General features: G+C 47.0%; 1 protein-coding gene across 1 annotated transcript in view; it reads right to left on the bottom strand.

The window, feature by feature from the left end:
* LOC135529999 (protein tweety homolog 2-like) overlaps positions 1-21,018 on the bottom strand; it is an 84,727-nt gene that overhangs the window by 47,588 nt on the left and 16,121 nt on the right. Inside the window, 1 exon segment of the mRNA XM_064958390.1 lies at positions 6,755-6,866. Coding sequence (XP_064814462.1) covers positions 6,755-6,866 — 112 coding nt within the window.

Below are 21,018 nucleotides of genomic sequence, written 5' to 3'. Positions count from 1 at the left end.
CTGGAGCATCTGGAGTGTGTGTGTGCTTGGTGTGAATGGTGTGTGTGTGCGTGGTATGTGTGTGTGAGTGGTGTGTGTATGTGTGTGTGTGTGTGCATGTGTATAACCTGGATGTTTAGAGGGAGTTATGAGAGTAATGTGTCCAGAAACACTGAAAGGAGCTGAACCACCATTAGTACAGACAGATGGAGAGATAAGCCCTGTTCTACTTCCAGACTAACAGACCCTCTACTACCCCAGACTATTACTACCTTCTAACAGACCCTCTACTACCCCAGACTATTACCACCTTCTAACAGACCCTCTACTACCCCAGACTATTACTACCTTCTAACAGACCCTCTACTACCCCAGACTATTAGCACCTTCTAACAGACCTTCTACTACCCCAGACTATTACTACCTTCTAACAGACCCTCTACTACCCCAGACTATTACCACCTTCTAACAGACCCTCTACTACCCCAGACTATTACTACCTTCTAACAGACCCTCTACTACCCCAGACTATTACCACCTTCTAACAGACCCTCTACTACCCCAGACTATTACTACCTTCTAACAGACCCTCTACTACCCCAGACTATTACTACCTTCTAACAGACCCTCTACTACCCCAGACTATTACTACCTTCTAACAGACCCTCTACTACCCCAGACTATTACTACCTTCTAACAGACCCTCTACTACCCCAGACTATTACTACCTTCTAACAGACCCTCTACTACCCCAGACTATTACCACCTTCTAACAGACCCTCTACTACCCCAGACTATTACTACCTTCTAACTAACAGACCCTCTACTACCCCAGACTATTACTACCTTCTAACTAACAGACCCTCTACTACCCCAGACTATTACCACCTTCTAACAGACCTTCTACTACCCCAGACTATTACCACCTTCTAACAGACCCTCTACTACCCCAGACTATTACTACCTTCTAACAGACCCTCTACTACCCCAGACTATTACTACCTTCTAACAGACCCTCTACTACCCCAGACTATTACTACCTTCTAACAGACCCTCTACTACCCCAGACTATTACTACCTTCTAACAGACCCTCTACTACCCCAGACTATTACCACCTTCTAACAGACCCTCTACTACCCCAGACTATTACTACCTTCTAACTAACAGACCCTCTACTACCCCAGACTATTACTACCTTCTAACAGACCCTCTACTACCCCAGACTATTACCACCTTCTAACAGACCCTCTACTACCCCAGACTATTACTACCTTCTAACAGACCCTCTACTACCCCAGACTATTACCACCTTCTAACAGACCCTCTACTACCCCAGACTATTACTACCTTCTAACAGACCCTCTACTACCCCAGACTATTACCACCTTCTAACAGACCCTCTACTACCCCAGACTATTACTACCTTCTAACAGACCCTCTACTACCCCAGACTATTACCACCTTCTAACAGACCCTCTACTACCCCAGACTATTACTACCTTCTAACTAACAGACCCTCTACTACCCCAGACTATTACCACCTTCTAACAGACCCTCTACTACCCCAGACTATTACCACCTTCTAACAGACCCTCTACTACCCCAGACTATTACCACCTTCTAACAGACCCTCTACTACCCCAGACTATTACCACCTTCTAACAGACCCTCTACTACCCCAGACTATTACTACCTTCTAACAGACCCTCTACTACCCCAGACTATTACTACCTTCTAACAGACCCTCTACTACCCCAGACTATTACCACCTTCTAACAGACCCTCTACTACCCCAGACTATTACTACCTTCTAACTAACAGACCCTCTACTACCCCAGACTATTACCACCTTCTAACAGACCCTCTACTACCCCAGACTATTACTACCTTCTAACTAACAGACCCTCTACTACCCCAGACTATTACTACCTTCTAACAGACCCTCTACTACCCCAGACTATTACCACCTTCTAACTAACAGACCCTCTACTACCCCAGACTATTACTACCTTCTAACAGACCCTCTACTACCCCAGACTATTACCACCTTCTAACTAACAGACCCTCTACTACCCCAGACTATTACCACCTTCTAACAGACCCTCTACTACCCCAGACTATTACTACCTTCTAACCTCACCCTCTACTACCCCAGACTATTACTACCTTCTAACAGACCCTCTACTACCCCAGACTATTACCACCTTCTAACTAACAGACCCTCTACTACCCCAGACTATTACTACCTTCTAACAGACCCTCTACTACCCCAGACTATTACCACCTTCTAACAGACCCTCTACTACCCCAGACTATTACCACCTTCTAACAGACCCTCTACTACCCCAGACTATTACTACCTTCTAACAGACCCTCTACTACCCCAGACTATTACTACCTTCTAACAGACCCTCTACTACCCCAGACTATTACTACCTTCTAACTAACAGACCCTCTACTACCCCAGACTATTACCACCTTCTAACTAACAGACCCTCTACTACCCCAGACTATTACCACCTTCTAACAGACCCTCTACTACCCCAGACTATTACTACCTTCTAACAGACCCTCTACTACCCCAGACTATTACTACCTTCTAACTAACAGACCCTCTACTACCCCAGACTATTACCACCTTCTAACAGACCCTCTACTACCCCAGACTATTACTACCTTCTGACTAACAGACCCTCTACTACCCCAGACTATTACTACCTCCTAACCTCACCCCTCTACCTCTCCTCTACCTCTCCTCTATTCATCACCCTGTTACTGCACCTCACCCCTCTACCTCTCCTCTACCTCTCCTCTATTCATCACCCTGTTACTACACCTCACTCCTCAACCTCTCCTCTATTCATCACCCTGTTACAACACCTCACCCATCTACCTCTCCTCTACCATTCCTCTATTCATCGCCCTGTTACTGCACCTCACTCCTCTACCTCTCCTCTACCTCTCCTCTATTCATCACCCTGTTACTGCACCTCACCCCTCTACCTCTCCTCTATTCATCACCCTGTTACTGCACCTCACCCCTCTACCTCTCCTCTACCACTCCTCTATTCATCACCCTGTTACTGCACCTCACCCCTCTACCTCTCCTCTACCACTCCTCTATTCATCACCCTGTTACTACACCTCACTCCTCAACCTCTCCTCTATTCATCACCCTGTTACTACACCTCACCCATCTACCTCTCCTCTACCACTCCTCTATTCATCACCCTGTTACTACACCTCACCCATCTACCTCTCCTCTACCACTCCTCTATTCATCACCCTGTTACTGCACCTCACCCCTCTACCTCTCCTCTACCACTCCTCTATTCATCACCCTGTTACTGCACCTCACCCCTCAACCTCTCCTCAACCTCTCCTCTATTCATCACCCTGTTACTGCACCTCACCCCTCTACCTCTCCTCTACCTCTCCTCTATTCATCACCCTGTTACTGCACCTCACCCCTCTACCTCTCCTCTACCTCTCCTCTATTCATCACCCTGTTACTACACCTCACCCATCTACCTCTCCTCTACCACTCCTCTATTCATCGCCCTGTTACTACACCTCACTCCTCAACCTCTCCTCTATTCATCACCCTGTTACTACACCTCACCCATCTACCTCTCCTCTACCACTCCTCTATTCATCGCCCTGTTACTACACCTCACTCCTCAACCTCTCCTCTATTCATCACCCTGTTACTACACCTCACCCATCTACCTCTCCTCTACCACTCCTCTATTCATCGCCCTGTTACTACACCTCACTCCTCAACCTCTCCTCTATTCATCACCCTGTTACTACACCTCACCCATCTACGTCTCCTCTACCACTCCTCTATTCATCACCCTGTTACTGCACCTCACCCCTCAACCTCTCCTCAACCTCTCCTCTATTCATCACCCTGTTACTGCACCTCACCCCTCTACCTCTCCTCTACCTCTCCTCTATTCATCACCCTGTTACTGCACCTCACCCCTCTACCTCTCCTCAACCTCTCCTCTATTCATCACCCTGTTACTACACCTCACCCATCTACGTCTCCTCTACCACTCCTCTATTCATCACCCTGTTACTGCACCTCACCCCTCTACCTCTCCTCTACCTCTCCTCTATTCATCACCCTGTTACTACACCTCACCCATCTACGTCTCCTCTACCACTCCTCTATTCATCACCCTGTTACTACACCTCACCCCTCAACCTCTCCTCTACCTCTCCTCTATTCATCACCCTGTTACTACACCTCACCCCTCAACCTCTCCTCTACATCTCCTCTATTCATCACCCTGTTACTACACCTCACCCCTCTACCACCCCTCTATTCATCACCCTGTTACTACACCTCAATCCTCTACCTCTCCTCTATTCATCACCTTGTTACTGCACCTCACCCTACTACCTCCCCTCTATTCATCACCCTGTTACTACACCTCACCCCTCTACCACTCCTCTATTCCATCACCCTGTTACTACAACCCCCCACTTCCATTCCATCCACCCCCTCTAAACCCCCACTTCAATTCCATCACCCCCCGCCACACTCCACGGGCTGGAAGCAGGTCACCACCAGAAGGGACCAGGCTCCACCACCAGTCACCCCCTACCAGGACTGGGGGATCATAAGGGGATAGAGCCCCCCGGGGCGTGTGATTTTACTGGGACAGATGATGAACCCTCCATTAACAAAGGAAACCTTTGTTGCGTGTAAAATAAGCTTGTAGTTGTTATTTACCGAACTGGATAACAACAGACCACTACAGTGATATTTACAGAGTCCATAACAACAGACCACTACAGTGATATGTACAGAGCCCATAACAACAGACCACTACAGTGATATGTACAGAGCCCATAACAACAGACCACTACAGTGATATTTACAGAGTCCATAACAACAGACCACTACAGTGATATGTACAGAGCCCATAACAACAGACCACTACAGTGATATGTACAGAGCCCATAACAATAGACCACTACAGTGATATTTACAGAGTCCATAACAACAGACCACTACAGTGATATGTACAGAGCCCATAACAACAGACCACTACAGTGATATGTACAGAGCCCATAACAACAGACCACTACAGTGATATGTACAGAGCCCATAACAACAGACCACTACAGTGATATGTACAGAGTCCATAACAACAGACCACTACAGTGATATTTACAGAGTCCATAACAACAGACCACTACAGTGATATTTACAGAGCCCATAACAACATACCACTACAGTGATATTTACAGAGTCCATAACAACAGACCACTACAGTGATATTTACAGAGCCCATAACAACAGACCACTACAGTGATATTTACAGAGTCCATAACAACAGACCACTACAGTGATATGTACAGAGCCCATAACAACAGACCACTACAGTGATATTTACAGAGCCCATAACAACATACCACTACAGTGATATTTACAGAGTCCATAACAACAGACCACTACAGTGATATTTACAGAGCCCATAACAACAGACCACTACAGTGATATTTACAGAGTCCATAACAACAGACCACTACAGTGATATGTACAGAGCCCATAACAACATACCACTACAGTGATATTTACAGAGTCCGTAACAACAGACCACTACAGTGATATTTACAGAGCCCATAACAACAGACCACTACAGTGATATTTACAGAGTCCATAACAACATACCACTACAGTGATATTTACAGAGTCCATAACAACAGACCACTACAGTGATATTTACAGAGTCCATAACAACAGACCACTACAGTGATATTTACAGAGTCCATAACAACAGACCACTACAGTGATATTTACAGAGTCCATAACAACAGACCACTACAGTGATATTTACAGAGTCCATAACAACAGACCACTACAGTGATATTTACAGAGTCCATAACAACAGACCACTACAGTGATATTTACAGAGTCCATAACAACAGACCACTACAGTGATATTTACAGAGTCCATAACAACAGACCACTACAGTGATATTTACAGAGTCCATAACAACAGACCACTACAGTGATATTTACAGAGTCCATAACAACAGACCACTACAGTGATATTTACAGAGTCCATAACAACAGACCACTACAGTGATATTTACAGAGCCCATAACAACATACCACTACAGTGATATTTACAGAGTCCATAACAACAGACCACTACAGTGATATTTACAGAGTCCATAACAACAGACCACTACAGTGATATTTACAGAGTCCATAACAACAGACCACTACAGTGATATTTACAGAGTCCATAACAACAGACCACTACAGTGATATGTACAGAGTCCATAACAACAGACCACTACAGTGATATTTACAGAGTCCATAACAACAGACCACTACAGTGATATGTACAGAGTCCATAACAACAGACCACTACAGTGATATGTACAGAGCCCATAACAACAGACCACTACAGTGATATGTACAGAGCCCATAACAACAGACCACTACAGTGATATGTACAGAGCCCATAACAACAGACCACTACAGTGATATTTACAGAGTCCATAACAACAGACCACTACAGTGATATGTACAGAGTCCGTAACAACATACCACTACATTGTAGCTAGAAGGACTGGGGTTATATAAGACAAATAGCTACTAGCTGTATTGAATATTGAAAAACAACATTTCAATGGGAGGCTGGCATGAAAATGGAAGCTACGCACACTGACCTCAAGTTACAATTCTGCCCTCAGCCAACTGTACCAGTGTACAGGACTCTACTGAGCTGTGTACTGGTATCTTACCAAGCTGTTGAGGTTGGTAAGAGTGTGGTTGGCATTGTGGAGGGAGTAGGTCAGCTGGTACACCCCGTCATTGGTCTGACTGTTACCATAGAAACCCACTCCAACAGCAGAGCTGCAACAGAAGAAATAAACATTAAAAACAGAGAACTTTTTTTAATTTCTTCATGTTCACATTGTAACTAAATATTGGTCCAAATGAAGTAAAAAACAAAATTGCTTTTACAAAACAGTCGTGGGAAAGATTTGAGGGGAGGAGCACTTTGTTTCACCTTCATCTGTAACTCAATCAAACCATTACAACGTCTGAATCAAAGGCACAAAGAGAGTGCTTATTGAAATGAGATGAGATGTATCACACCATACTGCCTGTCTGCAGTATGCAGCCTATCACACTGCAGCTCTCTATAGGAAGAAGAGAGGTCTCTGAAGGGTGATTATAGCTCTCACCTTTCCTTCTCTCTTTCCTCCAATATCTCCTCCTTCTTCCCTTCTCTCTTTCCTCCAATATCTCCTCCTTCTTTCCTTCTTTCCTCCAATATCTCCTCCTTCTTTCCTTCTCCATTTCCTCCAATATCTCCTCCTTCTTTCCTTCTCCCTTTCCTCCAATATCTCCTCCTTCTTTCCTTCTCCCTTTCCTCCAATATCTCCTCCTTCTTTCCTTCTCCCTTTCCTCCAATATCTCCTCATTCTTTCCTTCTCCCTTTCCTCCAATATCTCCTCCTTCTTTCCTTCTCCCTTTCCTCCAATATCTCCTCCTTCTTTCCTTCTCCCTTTCCTCCAATATCTCCTCCTTCTTTCCTTCTCCCTTTCCTCCAATATCTCCTCCTTCTTTCCTTCTCCCTTTCCTCCAATATCTCCTCCTTCTTTCCTTCTCCCTTTCCTCCAATATCTCCTCCTTCTTCCCTTCTCTCTTTCCTCCAATATCTCCTCCTTCTTTCCTTCTCTCTTTCCTCCAATATCTCTTCCTTCTTTCCTTCTCCCTTTCCTCCAATATCTCCTCCTTCTTTCCTTCTCCCTTTCCTCCAATATCTCCTCATTCTTTCCTCCAATATCTCCTCCTTCTTCCCTTCTCTCTTTCCTCCAATATCTCCTCCTTCTTTCCTTCTCTCTTTCCTCCAATATCTCCTCCTTCTTTCCTTCTCCCTTTCCTCCAATATCTCCTCCTTCTTTCCTTCTCCCTTTCCTCCAATATCTCCTCATTCTTTCCTCCAATATCTCCTCCTTCTTCCCTTCTCTCTTTCCTCCAATATCTCCTCCTTCTTTCCTTCTCCCTTTCCTCCAATATCTCCTCATTCTTTCCTCCAATATCTCCTCCTTCTTCCCTTCTCTCTTTCCTCCAATATCTCCTCCTTCTTTCCTTCTCCCTTTCCTCCAATATCTCCTCCTTCTTTCCTTCTCCCTTTCCTCCAATATCTCCTCCTTCTTTCCTTCTCCCTTTCCTCCAATATCTCCTCCTTCTTTCCTTCTCCCTTTCCTCCAATATCTCCTCCTTCTTCCCTTCTCTCTTTCCTCCAATATCTCCTCCTTCTTCCCTTCTCTCTTTCCTCCAATATCTCCTCCTTCTTCCCTTCTCCCTTTCCTCCAATATCTCCTCATTCTTTCCTCCAATATCTCCTCCTTCTTCCCTTCTCTCTTTCCTCCAATATCTCCTCCTTCTTCCCTTCTCTCTTTCCTCCAATATCTCCTCATTCTTTCCTCCAATATCTCCTCCTTCTTCCCTTCTCTCTTTCCTCCAATATCTCCTCCTTCTTCCCTTCTCTCTTTCCTCCAATATCTCCTCATTCTTTCCTCCAATATCTCCTCCTTCTTCCCTTCTCTCTTTCCTCCAATATCTCCTCATTCTTTCCTCCAATATCTCCTCCTTCTTCCCTTCTCTCTTTCCTCCAATATCTCCTCATTCTTTCCTCCAATATCTCCTCCTTCTTTCCTTCTCTCTTTCCTCCAATATCTCCTCCTTCTTCCCTTCTCCCTTTCCTCCAATATCTCCTCCTTCTTTCCTTCTCCCTTTCCTCCAATATCTCCTCCTTCTTTCCTTCTCCCTTTCCTCCAATATCTCCTCCTTCTTTCCTTCTCCCTTTCCTCCAATATCTCCTCCTTCTTTCCTTCTCCCTTTCCTCCAATATCTCCTCCTTCTTTCCTTCTCTCTTTCCTCCAATATCTCCTCCTTCTTTCCTTCTCCCTTTCCTCCAATATCTCCTCCTTCTTTCCTTCTCTCTTTCCTCCAATATCTCCTCCTTCTTTCCTTCTCTCTTTCCTCCAATATTTCCTCCTTCTTTCCTTCTCTCTTTCCTCCAATATCTCCTCCTTCTTTCCTTCTCTCTTTCCTACAATATCTCCTCATTCTTTCCTTCTCTCTTTCCTCAATATCTCCTCCTTCTTTCCTCCAATATCTCCTCCTTCTTTCCTTCTCCCTTTCCTCCAATATCTCCTCCTTCTTTCCTTCTCTCTTTCCTCCAATATCTCCTCCTTCTTTCCTTCTCCCTTTCCTCCAATATCTCCTCCTTCTTTCCTTCTCTCTTTCCTCCAATATCTCCTCCTTCTTTCCTTCTCTCTTTCCTCCAATATTTCCTCCTTCTTTCCTTCTCTCTTTCCTCCAATATCTCCTCCTTCTTTCCTTCTCTCTTTCCTACAATATCTCCTCATTCTTTCCTTCTCTCTTTCCTCAATATCTCCTCCTTCTTTCCTCCAATATCTCCTCCTTCTTTCCTTCTCTCTTTCCTCCAATATCTCCTCCTTCTTTCCTTCTCTCTTTCCTCCAATATCTCCTCCTTCTTTCCTTCTCTCTTTCCTCCAATATCTCCTCCTTCTTTCCTTCCTTCCGCTCATCTGTCTCCTCAGCCCGTCGCTAGACTTCACACTTAGCAACATGTGTCATTGTGACACATTCTATCTGTCTCAAGTACAGGATACTTTGATACCCTGTTTCACACTACTGAGCCAAGCTGAGCTGCACTGGCATGGTTAACGAGCCACCTTGCTGAAACGGACTGTTCTGTAATAGGACAACTTGGGCCATTATGCCCAGAGGACCTGTACCCCAGAATGGACAGGCTGCTGTGACATGGATAATGACTCCAGTACATCACTGGGACCCAGCTCCCTGCCATCCAGGACCTCTATACCAGGCGGTGTCAGAGGACCTGTACCCCAGAATGGACAGGCTGCTCTGACATGGATAATGACTCTAGTACATCACTGGGACCCAGCTCCCTGCCATCCAGGACCTCTATACCAGGCGGTGTCAGAGGACCTGTACCCCAGAATGGACAGGCTGCTCTGACATGGATAATGACTCTAGTACATCACTGGGACCCAGCTCCCTGCCATCCAGGACCTCTATACCAGGCGGTGTCAGAGGACCTGTACCCCAGAATGGACAGGCTGCTCTGACATGGATAATGACTCCAGTACAACACTGGGACCCAGCTCCCTGCCATCCAGGACCTCTATACCAGGCGGTGTCAGAGGACCTGTACCCCAGAATGGACAGGCTGCTCTGACATGGATATCGACTCCAGTACAACACTGGGACCCAGCTCCCTGCCATCCAGGACCTCTATACCAGGCGGTGTCAGAGGACCTGTACCCCAGAATGGACAGGCTGCTCTGACATGGATAATGACTCTAGTACATCACTGGGACCCAGCTCCCTGCCATCCAGGACCTCTATACCAGGCGGTGTCAGAGGACCTGTACCCCAGAATGGACAGGCTGCTCTGACATGGATAATGACTCCAGTACAACACTGGGACCCAGCTCCCTGCCATCCAGGACCTCTATACCAGGCGGTGTCAGAGGAAGGCCCTAAAAAAGCTAAAGAATATAGCCACCTAAGTCAGCAATGGTTGTCTCTGCTACTGCACAGCAAGCGGTACCAATGCACCATATATACAGTGCACTCGGAAAGTATTCAGACCCCTTCTCTTTTTCCACATTTTGTTATATGACAGCCTTATTCTAAAATAGATTAAATACATTTTCCCCTCATCAATCTACACACAATACCCCATAAAAATACCCCCAAAATACCCCAAAGCGAAAACCTTTTTTTACTTAGAAATGCACATTTTTTGGTACCCTTCACCCAGATCTGTGTCTCGACACAATCCTGTCTCGGAGCTCTACAGATAATTCCTTCAACCTCATGGCTTGGTGTTTGCTCTGACATACACTGTCAACTGTGGGACCTCATATAGACAGGTGTGTGACTTTCCTAATCATCATGTAGGTGGACTCCAATCAAGTTGTACAAATTAAATAAGTGTTCTAATCACACCGGTTTGAGCGAACACTGCAGAGACCACTGTTGAATGATCACACTCCTGTGTTCGTACGTGTCAAAGGGTTAAATCAACCCAAATCCCCAAAACCACAGCCCCAAGGGACGAGACACAGACAGAAACCTGTCTGGCACCATGCATTCTCACCGTTCCTTTAGGCTGTGTTGTAACAGGGCACGTTTGACAAGACTTTACAATGCTCCTACCTCCCAGTAGACCTGTACTCATGCCCCCCATTAATAATGATACTTGTCCATCACATCTGGTACCAGTGAGGTCATTATGTTAGAGGTCATAGGTTAGACACACTGGGACAGTTTTTTAGGGAGGTTCTGTGTCCCTGAGGATGTAAGTCATCAATCACTGTATTGGACAGAGCAGACCAGGGTCTCTGTCATGGTGCACCAAACCCCATCCCACCCTGTATGCACACTGACCTTCATATCCTTCAGTCATTCACTAGCTGCCAATGTTCTAGTCTGGTCACTAACTACCTGCACATGTTCTAGAGTCTGGTCACTAACTAACTGCCAATGTTCTCGTCTGGTCACTAACTAACTGCACATGTTCTAGAATCTGGTCACTAACTAACTGCACATGTTCTAGAATCTGGTCACTAACTAACTGCCAATGTTCTAGAATCTGGTCACTAACTAACTGCCAATGTTCTAGAGTCTGGTCACTAACTAACTGCCAATGTTCTAGTCTGGTCACTAACTAACTGCACATGTTCTAGAGTCTGGTCACTAACTAACTGCACATGTTCTAGAGTCTGGTCACTAACTAACTGCCAATGTTCTAGTCTGGTCACTAACTAACTGCACATGTTCTGGAGTCTGGTCACTAACTAAGTGCACATGTTCTAGAGTCTGGTCACTAACTAACTGCCAATGTTCTGGAGTCTGGTCACTAACTAACTGCCAATGTTCTAGTCTGGTCACTAACTAACTGCACATGTTCTAGAGTCTGGTCACCAACTAACTGCACATGCTACAGTGCCTTTGAATTCATTTTTAGAAACATGAGTTGGGCCAGTCTGTGGCTTCATGCTCATGCAATGGTTTCTGGAGATCCGGCCAGCAGCGGAGACTATCCTCTCTACACTGGCAGGGCCAATGGGGATGCTAAACACCCCAGGCTGGGCAGAGATAGTTTATTTATGTTTTCCATACAGTAGGTAGGCCTGAAGGTTTTTAGGCTAAATAACCCAATCAAAACGGAAAGCTCCTTGAAAATGGAACTATGCCAGGCCTATTGAGCCACAATCAATTACGACCTATTGTATAAATAATGCTGCTACAATGGCACAGTTATCTACACACCTCATTCCTTTCTGTTAGCATGTGCACGTAGGAAGTATCCCATCATGCTTTTGGGATACGTGTCTTTTCAGTTTCCGCAATGAATCTTTAGTTGTGGACACTTGTCACGTTGGCTTGAAGGATCGAGAGACATGCGCAGGGATGCGTAATAGTTTTCTAAAATGAAGCCTAAATTACGGCGTGCTGTGTAATGGCACGAGGACGAAGACCAAACAAACACGTAACAAAACACAGGGTAGAAACCCAAAACAAAAGAGCGAGGAGCACCTCGAATAAATAACACGAGCGCACAATGATGAACACACGGGACGAGACCCGTAATCATCTGCGCAATCCACAAGGGCACGAAAGACAAAACACACAGCACAGGCACTCACACACACCAACACACATAGTATGTCACGCCTTGGTCTTAGTATTGTGTGTTTTAGTTTATTAGTTAGTCAGACCAGGGTGTGACATGGGGTTATTATGTATTGTATTTTCGTTTTGGGGTTTGTAGTGTTTGGGATTCTAGTTGATTAGGGGTGTGTGTGGTGTTAATTAGGTTGGCTGCCTGAGGCGGTTCTCAATCAGAGTCAGGTGCTTCTCGTTGTCGCTGATTGGGAACCGTATTTAGGTAGCCTGTTTTTCGCTTTGCATTTCGTGGGTGATTGTCCCTGTCTCTGTGTAGGTTGCACCAGTCAGGCTGTATTAGGTTTCGTTCTGTTTGTTGTTTTTTTTTGTATTTATTTAGTTATTCGTGTTAGTTCGTTCGTTTTGTCTTCTTTAAATAAACATGAGTAACTTACACGCTGCATTTCGGTCCGACTCTCCTTCAACAACAAAAGAACGCCGTTACAGAATCACCCACCACTCTCGGACCGAGCAGCGTGTCAACAGGCAGGTACAGCGCAAAGAGGAGCCGCGCAAAGAGGAGCCTCGTTTTAAGGATTTCTGGACATGGGAGGAAATCCTGGAAGGAAGAGGACCCTGGGCTAAACCAGAAGAGTGTAGCCGCCCTAAAGCGCAGCAGGCGAAGAGTAAACAGGAGCAACGTGTCAACAGGCAGGAGCAGCAAAGGGAGGAGGAATTATTCAGAGAATGGACATGGAATTTAACGACGTGGGAAGAAATAGATAGGTGGGCGGCCGACCCGGAGAGAGTGCCGGAGCCCGCCTGGGATTCACTGGAGCTGTGCGAAGAGGGCTATCGAAGAATGGAGTTAAAGAGAAAGTCACGGCGGCGCAGAGCGAAAACCGAAAAGCAGCCCCAAAATTTTTTTGGGGGGGGGCTATCAGGGAGTATGGCTGCGTCAGGTAGGAGACCTGCGCAATCTCCCTGTGCTTACGGGGGGGCTGAAGAGACCGGGCAGGCACCGTGTTATGCAGTGGTGCGCACGGTGTCCCCAGTGCGGGTGCATAGCCCGGTGCGGTATATTTCAGCTCCGCGTATCGGCCGGGCTAGATTGAGCGTCGAGCCAAATGCTATGAAGCCGGCTCTACGCATCCGTTCTCCAGTGCGTCTCCTTGGGACGGTTTTCATGGCACCAGCCTTGCGCTCTGCTTCTCCGGTTAGCCTACATAGCCCAGTGCGGGCTGTTTCTCCTCACAGCACTGGCAGGGCAACCGAGAGTATTCAACCAGGTAAGGTTGGGCAGGCTTGGTGCTCAAGAGCTCCAGTGCGCCTGCACGGTCCGGTCTATTCAGAACCACCTCCACACCCCAGCCCTCCAGTAGCAGCTCCCCGCACTAGGCTTCCTGTGCGTGTCCTCGGCCAAATACCACCAGTGCCAGCACCACGCATCAGGCCTACAGTGCGCCTCGCCTGTTCAGCGCAGCCAGCGCTTTCTCCCTCTCCTGCGCTGTCGGAGTCTCCCGTCTGTTCAGCGGTTCTAGAGCCTTCCTCCTCTATAGCGCTGTTGGAGTCTCCTGTCTGTATACAGCAGCCTGAGCTGCTAGTCTGCATGGAGTTGCCAGTCTGCATGGAGCTGCCAATCTGCAAGAAGCCGCCAGAGCTGTCAATCTGCATGGAGCAGCCTGAGCCGTCAGTCAGCATGAAGCAGCCAGATCTGCCAGTCAGCCAGACTCTTCCAGATCTGCCAGTCAGCCAGACCATTCCAGTCAGCCAGACTCTTCCAGATCTGCCAGTCAACCAGACTCTTCCAGATCTGCCAGTCAACCAGACTCTTCCAGATCTGCCAGTCAACCAGACTCTTCCAGATCTGCCAGTCAACCAGACTCTTCCAGATCTGCCAGTCAACCAGACTCTTCCAGATCTGCTAGTCTGCATGGAGTTGCCAGTCTGCATGGAGCTGCCCATCTGCAGGAAGCCGCCAGAGCTGTCAATCTGCATGGAGCAGCCTGAGCCGTCAGTCAGCATGAAGCAGCCAGATCTGCCAGTCATCCAGACTCTTCCAGATCTGCCAGTCATCCAGACTCTTCCAGATCTGCTAGTCAGCCAGGATCCGCCAGTAAACCAGGATCTGCCAGTCAGCCAGGATCCGCCAGTCAGCCAGGATCCGCTAGTCAGCCAGGATCCGCCAGTCAGCCAGGATCCGCCAGTCAGCCAGGATCCGCCAGTCAGCCAGGATCCGCCAGTCAACCAGGATCCGCCAGTCAGCCAGGATCCGCCAGTCAGCCTGGATCTGCCGGATTCTACTTCCTGGCTGGGCTTTTTCTCAGTACTGGGCTTTTTCTCAGTGCTGGGCTGCCTCTCAGTGCTGAGCTGCCTCTCAGTCCTGAGCTGCCTCTCAGTCCCGAGCTGCCCCTCTGTCCCGAGCTGCCCCTCTGTCCCGAGCTGCCCCTCTGTCCCGAGCTGCCCCTCAGTCCCGAGCTGTCCCTCAGTCCCGAGCTGTCCCTCAGTCCCGAGCTGCCTCAGTCCCGAGCTGCCCCTCAGTCACGAGCTGCTCTTCTATTATGTAGGGTTCTGGGTGAGGACTATTCGGCCATGGTCGGCGGTTAGGGTGGATTATCTATGGACGCGAAGGGGAGGAACATTGACATTTTTGAAGTGGGGTCCACGTCCGGAGCCGGAACCGCCACCATGGACAGATGCCCACCCGGACCCTCCCTATGGTTTTGAGGTGCGTTCGGGAGTCCGCACCTTAGGGGGGTTCTGTCACGCACCTCTTAGTATTGTGTGTTTTAGTTCATTAGTTAGTCAGACCAGGGTGTGACATGGGGTTATTATGTATTGTATTTTCGTTTTGGGGTTTGTAGTGTTTGGGATTCTAGTTGATTAGGGGTGTGTGTGGTGTTAATTAGGTTGGCTGCCTGAGGCGGTTCTCAATCAGAGTCAGGTGCTTCTCGTTGTCGCTGATTGGGAACCGTATTTAGGTAGCCTGTTTTTCGCTTTGCATTTCGTGGGTGATTGTCCCTGTCTCTGTGTAGGTTGCACCAGTCAGGCTGTATTAGGTTTCGTTCTGTTTGTTGTTTTTTTATTTTTTTATTTAGTTATTCGTGTTAGTTCGTTCGTTTTGTCTTCTTTAAATAAACATGAGTAACTTACACGCTGCATTTCGGTCCGACTCTCCTTCAACAACAAAAGAACGCCGTTACATAGTAACAATAATCTACCGCCCAATGGAAACCAAAGGGCACATATGTACAAGTACAATCAGTGGGAATAGGGGCCGGGTGTGTGTAATGAAAGTTCTGGCGGTATCCATGACAACACTACATGACCTCACTCCCTCTCTTGGTCCTCCTCATCTTTGTAAGTCACCTTGATTTCACACCTGTGTGTTTACCAGTTTCTTTATGAACATATTTAGTGAACTCCATGACAGTAGCTAAAGCAAGGAGCTATAGGTAGCAGCACGCAAATGCATGCTGGGCCGGACATGCCCTGAGCTGGTGACCTGAGCGCTACTGGAGCGGTAATGGAGCGGAGAAGAAGAGCTCTGCACACCAGTCATTCCAGCTCCGCTCCTCACTCCAGCTCCGCTCCTCACTCCAGCTCCGCTCCTCATCCTCACTCCAGCTCCGCTCATTCCAGCTCATTCCAGCTCCGCTCCTCACTCCAGCTCCGCTCCTCACTCCAGCTCTCACTCCACCTCCTCATTCCAGCTCCGCTCCTCATTCCAGCTCCGCTCCTCACTCCAGCTCCGCTCCTCACCAGCTCCAGCTCCGCTCCTCACTCCAGCTCCGTTCCTCACTCCAGCTCCGCTCCTCACTCCAGCTCCGCTCCTCACTCCAGCTCCGCTCCTCACTCCAGCTCCGTTCCTCAATCCAGCTCCGCTCCTCACTCCAGCTCCGCTCCTCACTCCAGCTCCGCTCCTCACTCCAGCTCCGCTCCTCATTCCAGCTCCGCTCCTCACTCCAGCTCCGCTCCTCACTCCAGCTCCGCTCCTCATTCCAGCTCCGCTCCTCACTCCAGCTCCGCTCCACTCCAGCTCCACTCCACTCCTCACTCCAGCTCCACTCCGCTCCACTCCAGCTCCACTCCAGCTCCACTCAACTCCTCATTCCAGCTCCACTCCACTCCTCATTCCAGCTCCACTCCTCACTCCAGCTCCACTCCAGCTCCACTCAACTCCTCATTCCAGCTCCACTCCACTCCTCATTCCAGCTCCACTCCACTCCTCTCTCCAGCTCCACTCAACTCACATACTCTGACTCAATGATACAACAGTCACTACCTCCACCCATACCATCTAACATGTTAGGCCTGGTTGAATCATCTGAAAGAAATGTTATAATATCTGTACATTACAATTCTTCAGCTTGAGATTAAGAATCAGTGGTAGACTTTGAGAGTGCATGAAGAGGTCAACTGTACAAAAGTCATATGGCTGCTTGTTGAAACTATATTTTCAGTTCCTGTTGATGCTATGTTCCAGTCTTACTTCTGCTAGCACATGATAGCAATAGGAGGAAGAAGGACTGGGAAAGTAACTGCAAATAACAATAAACTGAACTCCGCCTAGCAGAAACATCTTTGTATTAGCAACTATTATTTATGAGTTTATGTTGTATTAAAGTTAAGGGGCAACACCATCTTGAGAACTGAGTGTCTTGTTTATAAATTGCTGTAAGTGTGTACTCCGGGTCTCAATCCTTATTAAACAAACTAAACTCTGATCAAAGAGGTTTCCTGTGGTCTTTTGAATAAACATAGGGCTGAATTCCCTTACAGATCCAACAGTCACTACCTCCACCCATACCATCTAACATGTTAGGCCTGGTTGAATGATACAACAGTCACTACCTCCACCCATACCATCTAACATGTTAGGCCTGGTTGAATGATCCAACAGTCACTACCTCCACCCATACCATCTAACATGTTAGGCCTGGTTGAATGATACAACAGTCACTACCTCCACCAATACCATCTAACATGTTAGGCCTGGTTGAATGATCCAACAGTCACTACCTCCACCCATACCATCTAACATGTTAGGCCTGGTTGAATGATACAACAGTCACTACCTCCACCCATACCATCTAACATGTTAGGCCTGGTTGAATGATCCAACAGTCACTACCTCCACCCATACCATCTAACATGTTAGGCCTGGTTGAATGATACAACAGTCACTACCTCCACCCATACCATCTAACATGTTAGGCCTGGTTGAATGATACAACAGTCACTACCTCCACCCATACCATCTAACATTTTAGGCCTGGTTGAATGATCCAACAGTCACTACCTCCACCCATACCATCTAACATGTTAGGCCTGGTTGAATGATACAACAGTCACTACCTCCACCCATACCATCTAACATGTTAGGCCTGGTTGAATGATACAACAGTCACTACCTCCACCCATACCATCTAACATGTTAGGCCTGGTTGAATGATCCAACAGTCACTACCTCCACCCATACCATCTAACATGTTAGGCCTGGGTGAATGATCCAACAGTCACTACCTCCACCCATACCATCTAACATTTTAGGCCTGGTTGAATGATCCAACAGTCACTACCTCCACCCATACCATCTAACATGTTAGGCCTGGTTGAATGAACCAGTCACTACCTCCACCCATACCATCTAACATGTTAGGCCTGGTTGAATGATCCAACAGTCACTACCTCCACCCATACCATCTAACATGTTAGGCCTGGTTGAATGATCCAACAGTCACTACCTCCGCCCATACCATCTAACATGTTAGGCCTGGTTGAATGATACAACAGTCACTACCTCCACCCATACCATCGAACATGTTAGGCCTGGTTGAATGATACAACAGTCCAAGTTAATCAGAATGATATATTCCAATTAGAGAAGGTAACAGAATGGAATAACATGTGATATAACATGAAACTGCCCGGTGACATCATCCAATCATAAAAACCCTGTGACTCATAACACAAAGGACAGAGAAATAAAAAGACAGGCTATTGGATTAAAGTCTTCGGGTTATAATAAAAACCATTAGACAACATAAAAACAACAGGCTACCAGTGGGCACTAGTCCTGGGGGCTGCAACGGGCATTGCCCACTTTTGTTCCAGCCCAGCACTAAACCCTACTAGCTATAGCGAACCAAGGACACCGTTTCCCTCCAAGTCAACGTTGAAACATCTTTCAGTAGAAGTCTCTTGTCCAACAACTCAGCCACCAGATGAGAGGAGCTACATCAGACAAACGACTGTTACTGAGCTTGTTGATTTATGGAAGACCACATCTGAAAATAACCTTGTACAGGAAACCAAACCACATTCCCAAATCACATTAACAAGAACAGGACCTCATTTAAGACCAGGACAGAGAGTCCAGTCACTCAGGCTCTTGTGGAGAAGGTGAGTAGCTGAGAGGTGGAGGACGGAGGTCATTAATGTGTTAGTGTCACTAGGCTTTTCCCCTATTACAGCAACCACATGGACAATTACAGAAACCAAATCAAATTGTATTGGTCACATGCGCCGAATACAACAGGTGTAGAATTCACAGTGAAATGCTTGCTTACATAAACACCATAAAACACATTCCCAAAGTTACATGACCAAGGTTCCAGGTTGGCTTGGCCATTCCCAAAGTTACATGACCAAGGTTCCAGGTTGGCTTGGCCATTCCCACAGTTACATGACCAAGGTTCCAGGTTGGCTTGGCTGTAGAAAAGGGAACCTGATATTCACTCAAAAGTCCAGGCACAAATATTATAGTTGTATTTTATTTCCTACAGGAGTAGTTAACTGAAAGCTGTGAGCCTGTTTAGTTATATCACCACAATAGTAGAGGTTTTACTAGACTAGCTGTACTGAAAAAAGGTGAAAGCCAACCAGAACCCAGAAAGAAAAGGTTTCACGCAGCACTTGTTGGTTAAATAAACATTTTATTATGCTTTTCAAAATTAGATGAGATAGTATTTCATATATGGGGTAGTAAGCTGAATGCTCTGTGAACACAAAGTCACGTTTGCAGTCTGGCCCTCGACAGTGAAGGGTTAACACATTTCATATCATAATACTAAGATAGTATTTCCTACAGGAGGGTAGGTTGCTGAATTGTGTGAGCTTTTAAATGTAAATGAGGTGACGTTTCTATGGGAAACAGAGAGCCGTTCAGAGCCCAGACATTCAAGAGTTTACACAGCGCTCCTTGGTCAGGCTGAACAGCATCATGCCATAGCACTTAGCACCACATTAGTTTGGTAAGAGAGACCAATCAGAGCTGGGCTTGTTCCCCCCCCGAAATGTTATCAGCTAACTAACTCAATTACCTTCAGCACTTAGAGCTCTGTCACAAGATTAAGCTCTTCACAGTGCCAACTCAATCAAGCACTTTGGGAGGGGGAATAATTTGATGTTCTCTATCATTGGGAGGAGGAATCATTTGTTGTTCTCTTTCATTGGTAGGAGGAATCATTTGTTGTTCTCTTTCATTGGGAGGAGGAATCATTTGTTGTTATTTTCATTGGGAGGAGGAATCATTTGTTGTTCTCTTTCATTCGGAGGAAGAATCATTTGTTGTTCTCTGTCAAGCCCTGCAGGTCCTATAGTGATGAGGTGGGCAGCCCAACAGGTCCTATAGTGATGAGGTGGGCAGCCCAACAGGTCCTATAGTGATGATGAGATGGGCAGCCCTACGGGTCCTATAGTGATGAGGTGGGCAGCCCAACAGGTCCTATAGTGATGAGGTGGGCAGCCCAACAGGTCCAATAGTGATGAGGTGGGCAGCCCAACAGGTCCAATAGTGATGAGGTGGGCAGCCCAACAGGTCCTATAGTTTTTTACATTACATTTAAGTCTTTGCAGACGCTCTTATCCAGAGCGACTTACAAATTGGTGAATTCACCTTCTGACATCAGTGGAACAGCCACTTTACAATAGTGCATCTAAATCATTTAAGGGGGGGCGGGTGAGAAGGATTGCTTTATCCTATCCTAGGTATTCCTTGAAGAGGTGGGGTTTCAGGTGTCTCCGGAAGGTGGTGATTGACTCCGCTGTCCTGGCGTCGTGAGGGAGTTTGTTCCACCATTGGGGGGCCAGAGCAGCGAACAGTTTTGACTGGGCTGAGCGGGAACTGTACTTCCTATAGTGATGAGATGGGCAGCCCTACAGGTCCCGTAGTGATGAGGTGGGCAGCCCAACAGGTCCTATAGTGATGAGGTGGGCAGCCCAACAGGTCCTATAGTGATGAGGTGGGCAGCCCAACAGGTCCTATAGTGATGAGGTGGGCAGCCCAACAGGTCCTATAGTGATGAGGTGGGCAGCCCTACAG

Source organism: Oncorhynchus masou, unplaced genomic scaffold, assembly GCF_036934945.1.
Source record: "Oncorhynchus masou masou isolate Uvic2021 unplaced genomic scaffold, UVic_Omas_1.1 unplaced_scaffold_1231, whole genome shotgun sequence".
NCBI classification, from domain to species: Eukaryota; Metazoa; Chordata; class Actinopteri; order Salmoniformes; family Salmonidae; genus Oncorhynchus; species Oncorhynchus masou.
The sequence above is the reverse complement of the archived record's forward strand: the minus strand, read 5'-3'. Positions and strand labels throughout refer to the sequence as shown.